At 40.2% G+C, this 17,619-nt stretch overlaps 1 protein-coding gene across 6 annotated transcripts in view; it reads right to left on the reverse strand.

Annotated features, from left to right (window-relative positions):
• The window catches only part of LOC133648884 (mucin-2-like), a 121,452-nt gene that overhangs the window by 9,813 nt on the left and 94,020 nt on the right, over positions 1–17,619 (reverse strand). For all 6 annotated transcript variants that reach the window (XM_062045391.1, XM_062045396.1, XM_062045394.1 and 3 more), the window contains 8 exons: positions 11,357–11,497; positions 11,221–11,280; positions 7,810–7,953; positions 5,918–6,002; positions 5,640–5,841; positions 5,119–5,566; positions 481–2,968; positions 280–383 (listed from right to left, as the gene is read on the reverse strand). In XM_062045391.1, the coding sequence (XP_061901375.1) occupies positions 280–383; positions 481–2,968; positions 5,119–5,566; positions 5,640–5,841; positions 5,918–6,002; positions 7,810–7,953; positions 11,221–11,280; positions 11,357–11,497 (3,672 nt within the window). The remainder of the gene's footprint in view (positions 1–279; positions 384–480; positions 2,969–5,118; positions 5,567–5,639; positions 5,842–5,917; positions 6,003–7,809; positions 7,954–11,220; positions 11,281–11,356; positions 11,498–17,619) is intronic.

Raw genomic sequence — 17,619 nt, forward strand, 5'->3', positions numbered from 1 at the left:
CTTTGAGGCACTGGATGATGCTGTAAGACAGGGGTGTCCAAACAGATTCCATGCATAAGGATCCAGCGTCCACTTTGATATTTAACATTTTGTAAACAAACATTTAGATAATGCTAAGAAACTATTTAGCCTACCTGCATATTTAAAGAAAAAAACAGCCTGCACCCATCTACCTGTCCATCCATCCAATTAATCTATCTGTGATGGGAAAAATTCCATCACTCCCTAAAACTTGACTGTTATTAAGAGAAGAACCTTAACTCAGAATAAAATGTCTACCTCTGTGATTTCCTCCTCCGAGCTGAAGCTGTGCAGAACTGCTGTCTTCCTGAGCCGAACACCAAAGGGACTGTCGTAGCTTCCCTCCACCACCACTGAACTCTCTGTAGAAGCGAGTGCAGGATAAGTTTAGTTTAGTTTAATTCCTTTCAATTAATCCAAGAAGATGGCATCCATAGTTTAAACAACACGTTTCCTCACCTTCTTTTGCTGCAACAGGTGAGGTCTGAGCTCTGGCTGTGTCTTGAGACACAGTCTTCTGAGGTTTGACAGCATTGTCACCAGTCATCTTTGTTTTACCAGAAGTCACTACCGCATGTGTATGGGACTGTGCATCCACATGGAGGTCCTGCTTGATGGGTTCTTCACCATCTTCATCTCCAGATGGGGTAGGGGAAGACAGTGGCATGTTTTTGGAATCCCCTCCAGAGAGAGACCTCTGCCAGGCAGGGGCTAATGTGGAACAGACTTTGTTCTGATTGGAACCACCATCTTTCCCTACTTCTTCTTCAGGTGATGGAATGGTAACCTTTTCCACACCAACCGTTGTATCAAATACTTTTTCCACCTGTTGTTCCTCATCAGCAACCACTTCTAACACTTTATAAGTTTCTTCTTCAACATGTTCTGTTGTTATTTCATGAGACGGTATCAATTGTTCTTCAGTTGGGGACAGATTTAAGGCCAACGTGTTTCCAGTCTCTGAACTGGGAGAGACTAGGTTCATGTGGATAGCGGTGGTTGGAATGGGAATGAAGGTCTCACTTGGGGGGTTGGTCTCAGTGGGAGTGAAGGTCTCACTTGGAGGGTTGGTCTCAGTGGGAGTGAAGGTCTCACTTGGAAGGTTGGTCTTATCGAGAGTGAAGGTCTCACTTGGAAGGTTGGTCTCAGTGAGAGAAACGGTCTCACTTGGAAGGTTGGTCTTACTGGGAGTAAAGGTCTCCCTTTGAAGGCTGGTCTCAGGGGCACTGAAGGTCTCACATGGAATTGTGGTCTTAGTAGGATTGAAGGTCTCACTTGGAAAGTTGGTTTTGGTGGGAGTGAAGGTCTCACATGGAAGGTTGGTTTTAGAGGAAGTAAAGGTCTCCCTTTGAAGGTTGGTCTCAGTGGGAGTGAAGGTCTCACATGGAAGAATGGTCTTAGCGGGACTGAAGGTCTCACTTTGAACGTTAGTCTTAGTGGGACTGAAAGTCTCAATTTGAAGGTTGGTCTTAGTGGGATTGAAGGTATCACAAGGAAGGATGGCCCTAGTGGGACTGAAGGTCTCACTTTGAAGGTTAGTCTTAGTGAAACTGAAGGTCTCACTTGGAAGGTTGGTCTTTGTGGGAGTGAAGGTCTCACTTTGAAGGTTAGTCTTAGTGGGACTGAAGGTCTCACTTGGAAGGTTGGTCTTGGTGGGAGTAAAGGTATCACAATGAAGGTTGGTATTAGTGGGACTGAATGTCTCACTTGGAAGGTTAGTCTTAGTGGAACTGATCTCACTTTGAAGGTTAGTCTTAGTGGGACTGAAGGTCTCACTTTGAAGGTTAGTCTTAGTGGGACTGAAGGTCTCACTTGGAAGGTTGGTCTCAGTGGGATTGAAGGCTTCACTTGGAAGGATGGTCTTAGCAGGACTGAAGGTCTCACTTTGAAGGTTAGTCTTAGTGGGACTGAAGGTCTCACTTGGAAGGTTGGTCTTGGTGGGAGTGAAGGTATCACAAGGAAGGTTGGTATTAGTGGGACTGAATGTCTCACTTGGAAGGTTAGTCTTTGTGGGACTGAAGGTCTCACTTTGAAGGTTAGTCTTAGTGGGACTGAAGGTCTCACTTGGAAGGTTAGTCTCAGTGGGAGTAAAGGTTTCACTTGGAAGGATGGTCTTAGCAGGACTGAAGGTCTCATTTTGAAGGTTAGTCTTAGTGGGACTGAAGGTCTCACTTCGAAGGTTGGTCTTAGTGGGAGTGAAGGTCTCACTTTGAAGGTTAGTCTTAGTGGGACTGAACGTCTCACTTCCAAGGTTGGTCTTAGTGGGAGTGAAGGTTTCAAAAGGAAGGTTGATCTTAGTGGGACTGAAGGTCTCACTTTGAAGGTTGGTCTTAGTGGGAGTCTCATTTAGTGGTGAAAAAGACTCAAAGTGCAAAGAGGAAGAAGACATGGGTGATCTGGTTTGCATCACTTTTGATTTGTCCTGCTCTAGATCTTCATCCATGTCTTGTTTCCTGTAAATGTCCTGAGCCTCCAGCCCTTCTTCTTTATCCAAATGTCGGTTTAAGTCTTCACCCACCACAGCTCCGTCCTCTCCACCAGTTCTTTCATCATTTCCATGGGGTTGGTTCTCGTGTACGGTGTCAGCTTTCTGATCACATGATTCTGGAAATCTGTCATCATATATGACTTGTGGGTTGCATGTGGCATCATCTCCTGCCAGTGCATCTGCACCTTCCCCTTCCTCTTGGACTGGGAGAACATTGCAAACATCTCCATCCGCTGCTTTAGAAGTCGTTCCATCCATGACGTCTATTGCCTCCTCTACCATCTGTTGTGTCTCCTCTTTCTCCTCCTCCCTCATCTCCTGATCCTCCTTTACCTCCAGCTGCTCTTCTTCATCACTTGTCACCGCTTCCAGTGCTTCCTGTGGGTCAGATCTTCTTTGGATCAAGGCTTGTTCTTCTTCAGGTATCTCTTCCCCTGGCAGCGCTTTCTCTCCTTCGCCCTGAAGAGGAAACAGAAATAGGGTAAACACTTAAAACTTGAAGCATAGAAACTAATAATTGGTCTTTAAATTAGCCTAAATTTACTATCAAGTCATTTAAAGAAAGTGTCTTTTAATTTTGCCTATAAATTATACAGTTAGTAACATTTTCTGTATCCAATGGTGTTTAAGGGCCATTGCCCAGGACAACATTCTCAAGAGGGCACTGCAAGGATGAAGGGGAAAAAAAGAAACATATTTTTTGTTCTCAGCACTTATCAAATCAGAGTTAGGTGCCCTCTGCAGGCGGTAAGTGGATAAAACTAAACTGGGTCTCACACATAGTGCAGGATCATAAATAAATTGTGGCCCATCTTTGTCGCTAGCAAATAAGACACTAATGATATGCACTCACCTACAACATTATGTACACCTGGCCAATCAAATAAGATCCAATATTAAATAAAGATAATTAGGGCTGTCAAAAAAACCAAGTTAATTCACACAATTATTCACAAAAAGGTATCGCATTAATCATGTACATACGCACATTAATGACACACTTTATTTAGACTGTATCTGCTTCTTTAGCTTAACCACACATGGTTACCTGAAAAGTGGTGCAGGTTGTTATACGGTCAGTGATCAGGTCATAGCATAGGTTAGTGCAAATATGAGTGAGGAGACTGGTGTGCTCGCTGGCAAATGTAGCTTCAAAATGCAAGCTGACAGGACTTTAGATAAAACTGCTATCAAGTTTTGAGCAAATAAATGTAACACAATCCAGTAAAACATTTGAAAAAATGTTAAAATCGCATTTGTGTTCGAATACTGAGGTCTTTTTAGTAAATTCAATCCGGTGTTTCCCATAAACTGCCAAGATACCTGTGGCGGTGGGGGCGTGGCTACGGGCGTGGCTATGGACGTGGTCACCATGACATCATCGAGTAATTTGCATAATTTGCTACAATGATATCATTTTCTCTAAAAATGCTCAACAAATGTATACTTACTAATTAATAATAACAGTTTTGTTTTAAACGTCCATCCATCCATCCATCCATTTTAAAATATAATTACAACACTTTATGTACATATTTATATACAGATTTGAACAATAAGTTATTCACTGAAATATATTTATTAATTGTGGTTCTTACAAAAAATATATCTTATAAAATATAAAAGCTAAAATGTCTCTTAAAGCTCTGCCCCTTTAATTAGTGCATACTAAATAATTTAACTTTAGCCTACTACTACAACCATATTATTTACCAGCAACATAAAGTGAAACAGAGGCAGAGGTGTCCTGCCACAGTCAGTAACAAATAAACAGAAAACAGTAGTGGTGGTAGATAGACACAGAGCTTCATCAAACATCTGATCCACTGAACAAAGAGCTACAAAAATCTTGAACTTTAGACTGCCATCAGTTTTACTCCCTACACTTAACCATGTGTTTCCTACTGCCTGCAGACTTTGCACCCTTTGTTATATACACATGTTGTGTTTCTAATATAAATAAATTTAATAAAGTCAAATACAAATAAGGCAACAAGAGAAGTATCCTACACTTCTCTTTTGTAAAGTAAATCTGAATCTGAACATCTACATCAACTATATGATTTGCCTGAGAAGCTGGACAGGACAACAAAAAAAAAAAAAAAGACGAAAAATCTATTTGTGGCGGACATAATTCTTTCGTGGCGGGCCGCGACAAATAAATGAATGTGTGGGAAACACTGCAATCTAGGCAAGTGAGTACGGTAATAACCTGTGATTAATCACGATTAATACAAATTCAATAGCATGATTAATCTGATTAATAAAATATATAATTTGACATCACTAGTAATAACATAATATGATGTAATAGAACTAACTGTTTGTTACAATAATACAGGGCCAATGCAAATAAACAAAAAAACCCACATTTTGCATTATCCTGCATAGTGAACGGTATTTTTTACATTGTTAAATCAATACTTCCCTGACAAGTGTCAATCAAAACTGAGCATGAATATGGCCTATACAGATTTTGGGTAGTGTAATATGATTTAAAAAAAAAAAAAGATTTAGATTGAAAAAAAGAGTTAAGTTATCGTTACATCCATAATACCAGGCAAAATATGATATGATACAAATAAGGAATAGTTTTTTAAAATACATACACAAGGATGACTGAATCTTTCCATGACTAGCGGCTCTTCCTCCTCCTCCTGTTCTTCACCATCTTCACGTTCCTCCTCTTCATGGACATGTATAGAGAAAGCAGCAGTGCTCCCACTCTGAGGAGCTTCCTCCACCTCCTCTTCCACACTCGTCTGACCCGACAGGAGGGCATCAGAAGGAGCCTCCTGATGAAAGACAGGCTCTTGATCCTTCACCTCCTCCTCTTCTGCTTCTTCTAGCTCCTTATCTTCTTCCTTCATCTCCAGGACAACATCCTTAGAGTCCACGCACGAGGAACAAGAAGGTAAGGAGTTCAGCACCTCCTGTAAGAAGGAGCCATCTTCTTCCACAGCCTCTCCTAGTCCATCCATGTTCTCCTCTGTTCCACATGTAACCACTCGCTGGTCGAAGACATCTTTCTGGCCAGCAGGGGGCTCTGGTGTTGCTCTGAAAGTATACACGATGGCTCTAATTAGTCAGTAAGATAAATTACAAGAATAATATAATCAGGTTTAATTACCTGGGACTGTCCAGAGAGGCGTTTCTGGTGCTGCGCTTTGGAAAGGATGGACCTCCCTCCTCTGATTGACAGGAAGTCTCCCGACCATCTTGGTCTTCTTCTTCCAACACATCTTCTCCTTCCATGCTTTCCTGCTTATCTCCCAACAAGAGTGGCTCATCCTCCTTCTCCAGTTTCTGGTCCAGCTCATCACCACTTGCATCTGGAACAAGAAGAAGAAACAGATGGCAGTGATGGAAAAAGGACGACACTCGTGTGGGAGGAAGAAAACAACTCACCTCCTATTTTCTCATCCTCTTGTGCCTCCAGGATGTTCAACGATCCATTCATCCTGCTATGTTCCTCTGCTTTGATGTCAAGTCTCTGCATGGACAAGACAGAAAGTAGTAGTAACACCACCACTACACAGATATGGCACACACTACTACATAGTTATGACACACAGTAGTACTACACAGTTGTAATGACACACAGTATTACTAACACCACCAATACACAGTTGTAATGACACAAAGTATTACTAACACCACCAATACACAGTTGTAATGACACACAGTATTACTAACACCAATACACAGTTGTAATGACACACAGTATTACTAACACCACCAATACACAGTTGTAATGACACAAAGTAGGGTTGTCCCGATACCAATATTTTGGGACCAAAATGTATTTCAATGCTTTGATACTTTTCAAAATTAAGGGCACCACAAACAAAATGTCATTATTTGCTTTATTTAACCTAAGAATCTAATGATATATTAAACATATGTTTCTTATTTTGGCATTAAATAACATAGTGAACATACTAGACAACTTCTCTTTTAGTAGTAAGTAAGCAAACAAAGGCTCCTAATTGGCTGCTAACAATTATGCAGTAACATATTGTGTCATTTCCTATTGTATTACTTTGTCAAAAAAAGAATTATTAATCTACTTGTTAATTTACAGTTAATATCTGATCACTTTCTGTTTTAATATGTTCTATCTACACTTCTGTTAAAATGTGATCATCACTTATTCGTCTGTTGTTTGATACTTTATATAAGTTTTGGGTGATACTACAAATTTTGGTATCAATCCGATACCAAGTAGTTACATTGTCATACATTGGCCATAATTAAAATTCTGCTGTGTCCAGGGACATATTTCCTGAGTTTATAAACAATAACAAAAAACACAACGTAATACTAATACCACCAATACACAGTTATAATGACACAACGTAGCACTAGCACCACCAATACACAGTTATAATGACACAATGTAGTACTAACACCACCAATACACAGTTATAATGACACAAAGTAGTACTAACACCACCAATACACAGTTATAATGACACCACAACTATGCAGTTAAAACAGTGCTTCTCAGATATTTTCTGTTACGCCCCCCCAAGAAGATACATATTTTGCGTCCGCCCACTCTCCACAGCGACTATAAATAGTATCATTTGTCCATAAAATTGTTATAAGTACACCTCTGCATTAACTGTATCTTTATTAACATTAAGGAAAACAACACACTGGTCTTTCCCCGTCTCCCACCGTGGTTACAGTGAAGCCAAGTGCTGCATACTCTTTGTCATATTCTAGTAGGGGGGGAAAAATAGCATGTTCCCCGAGGTCATACCCTCCAACCCCCGGTTCGCACCGCGCCCCTCCAGGGGGCCCCGCCGCACTATTTAAGAAAGACTGATTGTAGCTGAGATAGGCTCCAGCGCCCCCCGCGACCCCGAAGGGAATAAGCGGTAGAAAATGGATGGATGGATGGATGATTTAGAATGACACAAAGTAGTACCAACACCACGACTATGCAGTTACAATGACACAAAATAGTACTGTACTCAGTGAAAAAGACACAGTAGCCTTAGTACTAGTAGTAGTATTAGTAATACTGTTCCAGAATGATTGTGCCCCATTGGACAAAACAAGGCCCCGTAAAAGCACGTATGGAAGAGTTTGGTGTGGAAGAACTTGCACAGAACCCTGACCTTGAGCCCATCAAGCACCGGATCCAGTCGGTGTGGCTGTGCAAGAGTACCTTGGTAAACCTCAAACCTTTTAACTAAACCTGGGAGCAGCTCAATACCTTTTGTCCATATTAGCGGTGTTGTGAGCACACAGCAAACAAGTGGGTGAGCGAGAGCGAGAGGTGTTCTTACATTGGCAGGTTTCCTCCTGTTACAGGCCTTACTTCTTAGGCCCAGCTTGTGTTTGGCAGCAGAGTTATCCAGACAGCCAAACGGGCTGGCAGGCAGACTGAAATCCCCTGGAACCACCACAAGGGGGCTCCCAACTCTGGATGACTAGGAAGACAAAGAGAAGAGAGTTTCACTGAAAGCTGCCACTTTTTGAAATGTTGACAACAACTTTTGGAAGGTGTTTTTTTTTTTTTTTTTTAACATTTATACAATATCATTTGCTATTGATTATTTCCAGATAGAGCAGCTCTCGTCATTCATCTGAGTCATGTTGGCTTTGAGCAGGAAACTTAAACGCACCATTAAATCATGTTTGATAGGTGTTGAAAAGTGGGCATTTGGACTTGGAACGATGAAGCTTGCAGATAGGAAACAGACAAGAAAATAGAGCACGACAGTATGCGTGTGTGTGTGTGTGTGTGCGTGTGTGTGTGTGTGTGAGGCAGTCCAGCTGTATCAATATTAGCTGTGCTTCAAGTGCAGCAGGAACACTTGGTGTCTCTGCCCCACCAAATGGAAAAATTCAGACTGTAAACAACAATCAAATGCATATATAATTTTATAATATACGTTTTTTTTTTGTATTCCTACATTGGCCTGCATACGTATTTGTTCTTTAGTCCAAAACAATTCAACATACAACGCTGCATACTAACAAAGTCCTGTAGCACCTCAACTTACATGATTATTGGCCCCCAAAAAACGTATCCATCTCAAATCAACGTCTCCTAATAAATGGATTAAAATCAATTTAATCGGTGCTTGTCCCCATAACACAACTTTATAACGTAACATGCGTTTTAAAAATCAAAAAACATTTAGATAAGAAATATTTCATTAAAACAATGTAGTACAAACAACTAGAGTAGTTTTATGAAGTAATGTAATAGTAACGTACAGCATTTACCTTGGAGAGCAAAATTCTACAATATCTCTTTTCAGCTGCTTGTCCGTCAAACACACCATCAGCAGCTTCTACATATTTTCATGGATAAATTCTGCCTCAGGCCCCGTTTACACTAAGCCAGTTAAGGTTATCCAGGGTAAATCACACCTAACCTTATCCGTGTCTACACACAACAATGCCACCGTTTAAGACCCCCGCCCCCCTTTGTCCGCCGGCGGCGCAAAGCGACCCAGTACGCATGCGCGGAAAAAAAAGAAACGTCCATCTGCTCCAGTAGATGACTTTACTTCACTGTGAAGTTATTTAAAACAGCTATATTGTAAATAGTGCATTTTAAATTTGTTTGCTATGTTTTGTGTGCAAGTTTTTAAATTAAAATGTATCTCCTTTGAACTGTATCCAGTGTTGTGGTATTTCAATTAACTAGAATCCAGTGTGCTGTGGGGCCCTATTGTAGTGAATCACCTGAGCCATCATACATGATTTAAATCTTTAATCGACATGAGAAAGTAGACAATGTGATAAACTGTTTGGGACATGAGGAGATGGTTCCATCTTTCAGCTGCGCGCTAACGACGGAGTTAGCGAAGATGCGGGCATCATGCACACTGCCTGGCCATTTCACAGTCACATCCATAAAGCAATATTTGTAGTCACACACTGCCTATCACGATCACATCCACGGGAGGAAGGGATCAAGTTTTCCGGTAAGTAGAAAGTTCGAAAGTTCTCTTGCCCTCTGAGATGTGTAGTATCCGAAATAGCTGCAATCGCCCGTTGCCTTCTCTTAAGGTATTGATTTGTGATTTCCAAAAGCGCCTGTACATGTAGAAGAAGGAGAAACACGGACATGTCTGCGTTATCTGCCTCCGGCTTTGTTATGAAGCTGGCTGTGGCGCGTTCTTTCTGATGTCACTTTCTGCGCGGGGCGCAGACTTTCTGGCGTCACTTCCTGTGCGGGCGCGGTCTTTATGGCGTCACTTCCTCTCCGAACTCACTTTGTAAATGATCAATGAGTCCATACAAAGCTAAGTGCCGGAGATTCAAGAAATACACGGCTGACTTACCCGTGTAAAAATTTGTCCGAGGAGGGGGTCCTTAAACGCTGGTTTAGTGTGGCTGAAACGGGGCTTAGGCTAAATAATTATTCGTTTAAGGCAGACCTGGGCAAATTAAGGCCCGGGGGCCACATGCGGCCCGTTAAGCTTTTCAATCAGGCCCGCCGGACATTCCGAAATAATTTTTTTTAGATCTTTAAGATGGAAACTGTAGCTGCCATTATGATGTGCAGTGATGTTTTCAAACTACCATAAATCTTCATTTATACAACGTATTTCAATGGTTGGAATCTGCGCTTTTGCATGATGGTAATCTAATTAGTTATTATGGTAATCTACGTCACAGCTGGTCAGACGAGGCACCAAGCAGTGTAGGTGGGGAGCGTTTCCATAGAGTGTTTCCAGAAAGGCCAGCCTGAAATGTGGGTGTCAGGGACAGACGCAGAAGGAGATTTTTACAAGAAAGTTCTAAAGCTTATTGATGTATCAGATATACCAGATTGTAGATGTTTTTTGTTTTTTTACCCTTCGCGTTCATATTTAGCTGTGTTTGTTGCATTTTTGTTGCATTTGGCTTGATTGTAAAATATGTCGATTGAGAGGGGGTGTGATGTTGTCAAAATTCAGGGTTTTATCGTTCATAGAAAATTTTAAAATTCCGTTTTTAAGGCGGTCTGTCATAACATTTTTAGCATTCAATCAGACTTTATTGTGAGGTTTTATATTAGTTTTCCTAAAAAATAGATATACCGGCCCCCAGACACATTTTTTTCTCTAAATTTGGCCCCTGAGTCAAAATAATTGCCCAGGCCTGGTTTAAGGGGTTAAATGACTTAGTGTAGACATGGCCTCAGTATGGTGCAGACTGGCTCGGTCATGTTTTTGCTGATTTATTTCTGTGATTCAATTAATATCATTCCCTTCTTCTTCTCAGCACTTTCTTCCTTCCCATAGTTGGAAAACAAAGTTATGTCCATCCCAACTCGTGGCGACGAGGCTTGTGCTTTCAACGTGAAGCATAACAATCAGCAGAGAGGCAGCTCTCATCCCAAAACACTCTTAAACTGGGACTCTTATGTTGAGGTGCCCCTGTACAAGGATTGTTGCATGTGTGACACCTTTTATTCATTTGAAGCAGTTTGCAGCCTCGGGTCTGCTTGAGTGTGAGGTTACACGTCTGGACCAGATTCTTGTGAATAAAAGCAGAGTCCTAATGCTATGCAGCTGCATGATGTCAATGTGGGCTAAGTTATTTACCACACTCCAACATGGAGGAGAAAAAGTGTACTTTTTGTCCGCATGTTTGTTGCTCATCGTTTATGGTGGAAATCCACTATAGCTGACAATTATTACATAGATTATTACATCTCAGTAATAATGTGCATGTTTGCTGGTCTCTAAACTTACCTGGTCTTCATCGCTGTCGCTACCCTCCAGGCTGATGGAGCTGTTCCTCTTATCCTGATTCTAAAAAGGACAAATATTAAAGAACAAAAAGTGACGCAGGTTGGAGATTAAAGTAGGATATTAGCGGTCGTCTTACCAGGGCTGTGTGAGGTGAAGTGTATTCAGGGGGGCTGCAGGGTAGACCGTCATCTTCTGACATGGTTCCGCCATCTTCTGTCCTCTTAACACACATCAGAGATGGAGGAGAGCCCAGTCTGATGGCCTGCTTGAGCTGGAGCTGCAAAAGCTCAACATTATATGTACACTCCTCACAAAAACTGAACATGTCCAGCTGTTCAATGTTTTATCAGCAATCTTTGCACAACTTGCTGTTCTCTAACAATGATGTGAACGGCTTAATTCACAACAGGTGTGTGAATCCATGCATGAATCCACGAATAAACACGCAGTTTCAATTAGGATAGGTCCCCCTTATCATGCTGTTGATGGCTACAAACAGCATTTTCTTAAAGGGAAGTGGCCACTGAGCTTAGAGTGTCATGAACAGACACATGCCTTTTTAATGCATTAAAACTGAATTGGTTGATTAATGGATCAAACTCCTGTTGTTTATTTAGCCATTCAGGTCCTTGTAAGTGAATAGAAGGTCAAATTAGGTGCACCTGTAAAGGTTATAATGCATTTTAGCTTTATCCTGAAACTTCACCCCAAGTCTGAATATTCTGACCTTTTTGTGAGTAGTGTACATAATTGGATGCTTTCAATTTGATGTTCTCTTGCAGATAAATTAGAACCTACAAACTAAAACAGCTCTCAGTATGATGCACTGCAGCTACACATTAAAATTAAATTAATATTATATTAAAAAAACGCATTCTTTTTCTAAACGCATAGGTTTAAAATGAAAATATTTTATCTCAGATTGTGCAGGTGATCCAACAGAATCAGAATGTTTTTGTTTGAGTACATGTTGTGGAATTCAAACTGTTATTTATTACAATGTTTTAGAAAATATAACATAAGATTTAGGGCCTATTGGTGTTTGCACAAGACAATCCTATTGGTGTATAGTCAACAGAGAATATCTTATTCATACAGTCCCTCCAACAGAGGAACCAAGCGTTTAATTGTGAAGTAAGTACCACCGAAAATAAAACACTTGTACTGTAATCTTACCTGTTACAGTTAATGAGTGGCTGATTTATTCAGGTGTAAAAAAACATCATTAATTTATAGTAATTTTGCTTAATTACCATGTATGTTAGTCCTATGTTAGTATGTAATTCCTGCACACATAGCATTTCCCGTAGCATAATACATAACTTACATAATGTTTTTTTCTGTAGTGACTGTGCCATGCATTCTACTGAGGTGGCAAATTATGACGCGTTAAATCAATCACAGCACTAACCAAATGATATCAAGATTCCCATCATATCAATCCTAGATGTGATCAAAGTTATGTAAGGCATACTACACAAAATAAAAGTAACGTTATTAATATCATTACCACGGATAGCAGTAACAAAAATTCCTCAAAACAGCCCACTACCTATAATATGGGCTTTTTAAACATCAGGGACCGTATTTATCAAGCTTCTTAGAATTACTCCTAAGAAGTCTGCTAAGAGTTGACTTAAGAGTAAATAAATTCTTCGCTGAAAGCTGCACTTAAAAGTTAGTTATCAAGCGTCTTACTCACACTTTCAGCGACGTGTAGGACTGAATCTTAAGTGTCACACTCAGAGCTGAATTACGACATTACTATGTGCCGTAAACGGAATTTTAGGTGACGTCATTTCTGTGTCCATAGAAATGACCAATCACGGAAGGGAATCCGTTGTCTAAGAATAAAGAAATATCTTGGAAATATTTAAGTGGACAATGGGAGTGTATATTTTGACAATAAACTACAAAATAATACAAAACAAACTAGTCCCCGCCGGCACTCATGCTACCGCTCCCTCTCTTCTATCGCCCACACACTCACTGACGTCACTCACCTCACGGCCACACACATACGCTACTGTCATAACATTTTCTTTCCAATTCATTAATTAGGCAACTAATTTGAAACTGGTGTGGGTGGCTCTATATATACTAGCCCACTGCAGACACATGCAGAAATCAACAAGGAATCGAAAAGTATTAAATCTGTGACAAAAATAATATCCGCTCTGTCTAAACGATACCGTTTGATCAGCTGCTCGTCATCAAAAAAAAACAAAACATCCTTCCGCTCCCTGAACGTTCGCGCACGTCTCTCTCGCCTCAGTGCCATCCCCTGCTGGCAACTCCTAACCACTTAAGACACCTCTGAAGGTCTCTTAAATATCGTGGAGAGTAGGAGTGATTCTTAGACTTAAGAACGTTGATAAAAAGCTTTTATTCTTAAGTTTGAGAGTAGGACTAAATTTCGCAAATTCTCAGGACTTAAGTGTAAAATGGCACTCTAAGAAGCTTGATAAGTACGGCCCCTGGTATCCCTTGAGACGAGTAGGATTTATTTGTTGTTTTGTTGTAAGATTATGCGCATTGCCAAAAAACATTATGACCTTTCTCCTTGTTTCCCATCCATCCCACTCCATGACAGAACAATGTTATTATTTTTTGTTTCTTCTCTTATTAGACTTATGTTGTATGAGAAATCACAATATCTTCCATAATAAAAACACTTTGTTGATCCTTTGCAGGAAATATGACTGTTACAGCAGCCATATTTACAGACAGTACAAAACGAATAAGAGTACAATTTAAGGGTAATGAAAAAGGCAGGACACTTCACCCTTTGCCCCCGGTGCCGCTCACACCGGTGAAATGAATGATGAATGGTAGGTGGTGGTCGGAGGGGCCGTAGGCGCAAACTGGCAGCCTCGCTTCCGTCAGTCTACCCCAGGGCAGCTGTGGCTACAAATGTAGCTTACCACCACCAGGTGTGAATGAATGATGGGTTCCCACTTCTCTGTGAGCGCTTTGAGTATCTAACAATAGAAAAGTGCGATATAAATCGAATCCATTATTATTATTATTATTAGTCCTACACTTCGCTGAAAGTGTGAGTAAGACGCTTGATAACTAACTTTTAAGTACAGCTTTCAGCGAAGAATTTATTTACTCTTAAGTCAACTCTTAGCAGACTTCTTAGGAGTAATTCTAAGAAGCTTGATAAGTACGGCCCCAGATGTACTGTGGATACACACTGCATTTGTTCAGTGTGAGAATAAAGGTATAAAATCTCCCTGGGATCATTCAGAATAACAAAATAGAAATAGAATACTTTTTTTATGTGGAATTATTTGAAAACTAAATTGGCTTTTTTCTTCGTAAATACACATGATATTTTTATTTTCCTTTTTACAGTGATCCCTATTCCTACTTATTAGAGAATAACATTTTAGAGGAGTTTAACTAGAGGTCAATCTTTTGTCGCCGCTTGTTGTGACACATTATTGTTGACTGAAACAATAATATGTGTCACCACAAGATTCAGTCAACAACGTGTCACAACAAGTTTCAGTGAACTACAATATGTGTCACAACAAGTTTAAGTAAACTACAATATGTGTCACAACACGTTTCAGTAAACAACAATGAGAGTGGCAACAAAAGATTGACCCCCAATTAGGCTGTCTGCGTGCTAAATAGAGCCGACTGTGGCTCTATTTAGCACCAATTTCTTCCTGTTTGGCCACTTTTCTCTAGTTTTAGTTCTGCCTGTCTGCAACAAATGTCACACTTAATACATCATCAACGTCTTACTGCAGCACAAACAGACTACTTGTGTGTCTCCATGGATCTGAGCAAGCTTTTAGGTAGAAATACAAACCTGAAAGACAATATACCATGGCTAATCTCGCAATGATAAATACATTATTGGCCTTTTCACCCATGCCTGCATTGACAGTAGTTCTTACCAAGACAGTTGCTAGGAATTCTTGGCCCCCTGAAAGAATAAGTGTTGGCCCTATACCTCATTCACTGCCTGTGTGTGTGGCAGTGTGGGCCCTTAGAATTGTCATCACCTTAGTACATGACAGCGCTGTTTCTTACCAAAAGAAAACCTGAATAACAGACCTCCCAAGTGAGATATGAATGCTGTCTGAGTTATAACTATGTCAGTATAAATAAAGGAAACGAGAGCATGTTAACTTCGCCTATCATGGTTGAAGTAATACTGTATGTGCACGTGTTTTACACGCAGTGGCAGTTCGAGATTCAATGGCGACACTGAATCAGCCACACAGAAAAATGCAGCCACAGAAAAAAAGTGGCACTGACTACGCTACCTTGATGCTAACATATAATGAATTATGGGCTATGGAAATTAGCATCACGATGGGAGGAATTGTAACTTTTTACAAACATTTAACACATTCTTTTACCAGAACAGGCTTGACATAAACACCATTTGCAAAAGTACTTATAGGCAGAGGTGCCAAGGTAGCAGAGGTGGGATTTACAGGGTTTAGTATAGGGGATGTTGTTGTGAGTTTGTGAAACCCTTTAATACACCTGTGTTTAAGAGCTATACCGCTATATACATAAAATTTGAGTTATTGTTTGATTCATCACTCAGTTACATTTACTTAAGTAACTTTTTGGACACATTTTATTTGTAGTTATAGTTATTATATATATATATATATATATATATATATATATATATATATACACACTACCGTTCAAAAGTTTGGGGTCACCCAAACAATTTTGTGGAATAGCCTTCATTTCTAAGAACAAGAATAGACTGTCGAGTTTCAGATGAAAGTTCTCTTTTTCTGGCCATTTTGAGCGTTTAATTGACCCCACAAATGTGATGCTCCAGAAACTCAATCTCCTCAAAGGAAGGTCAGTTTTGTAGCTTCTGTAACGAGCTAAACTGTTTTCAGATGTGTGAACATGATTGCAGAAGGGTTTTCTAATCATCAATTAGCCTTCTGAGCCAATGAGCAAACACATTGTACCATTAGAACACTGGAGTGATAGTTGCTGGAAATGGGCCTCTATACACCTATGTAGATATTGCACCAAAAACCAGACATTTGCAGCTAGAATAGTCATTTACCACATTAGCAATGTATAGAGTGTATTTCTTTAAAGTTAAGAGTAGTTTAAAGTTATCTTCATTGAAAAGTACAGTGCTTTTCCCTCAAAAAGAAGGACATTTCAATGTGACCCCAAACTTTTGAACAGTAGTGTATATATATATGTTTGTATTTTTGTAAAGAAGAAACACTACTTTTACATTGTAACATTTACTTTTATTCTGGTTGCTACATTTATTTATATCATCATTTTATTTATTAATGACCTATTTGATTATTGTTTGCAAAGATGTACTCATTTGGCTTGTTGGAGAGAATTCTTTCAGCGGGCATTGTCACATGGCACTCTCGCACGCATGCGCGAGCGCACACACACACACACACACACACGCACGCACGCACGCACGCACGCACGCACGCACGCACGCACGCACGCACGCACGCACGCACGCACGCACGCACGCACGCAGGGACAGTGCATCTGTTGAACACACAAGTGTAAATATGCAAGATTGTAGCCAGTGGCTAATTTCCATCTTTCGTCCCTGTGGCAATTAATGCAGCAAATAATACTCATCAATTAATCAGTATTTAAGTAGTTTTCACTGAATACTTACTCGTAAGTACTTATTTGGATGACTACTTTTTACTTTTACTTTAGTCATAATATTTTACTTTCTCTTTGGCTCTCATCAAACGGTGGACACTTATCCTTCCCTCTCCCTTATCTCTTCTGCTTGCTTCTTTGTTTTGTCTTAACTTTCTTCGAGGCTCTTTTTGCACTGCAATCCAAAATCTAAACAATGGACTTGATCAACTAGCCTCTCAACGAAATTGACACAATCTTCTCGACAACAAGCTTGGGTTTGGGAAACCTGATTGTCCTGACGGAACATTTATTACTAGACACTCGGTAGACTCCTAGGAGAAGTGGAGAGCCGCGTGCCTTGTGATTCTTTCAGTCGAGGACGTTGAAAACATGTAACTATTCAGAATCATGATAACAGGACATCTGCTGATTGGAGTAAGCGTTGCCATGGTGTATCGCCAAATTCGGAAGATGCTGGCAACCATCCAAGGTCACCCAAAGCTGCCACAAATAATTAATGGGCAGAGTTGTGAGCACTCAGACTTTTGTAATTTTGGACTAAATCGTAAACTGGATAACATCTTGGAGAAGCTGTCTGCTCTGCAGGTAAAAGTATGATGAATGAGGACCAAAAATGGACAATTGGAGTGAAAAGTTTGAATCTGTTTTGCTCGCTCAAACACAAACATTCTGTTTATGTTGTGTAGTTAATTTCATATTTCTATGAAGCTCATCTTGTATTTGAGATTGTTTATAGGGTTAGGC

Source organism: Entelurus aequoreus, linkage group LG04 (assembly GCF_033978785.1).
Source record: "Entelurus aequoreus isolate RoL-2023_Sb linkage group LG04, RoL_Eaeq_v1.1, whole genome shotgun sequence".
Lineage (NCBI taxonomy): Eukaryota > Metazoa > Chordata > Actinopteri > Syngnathiformes > Syngnathidae > Entelurus > Entelurus aequoreus.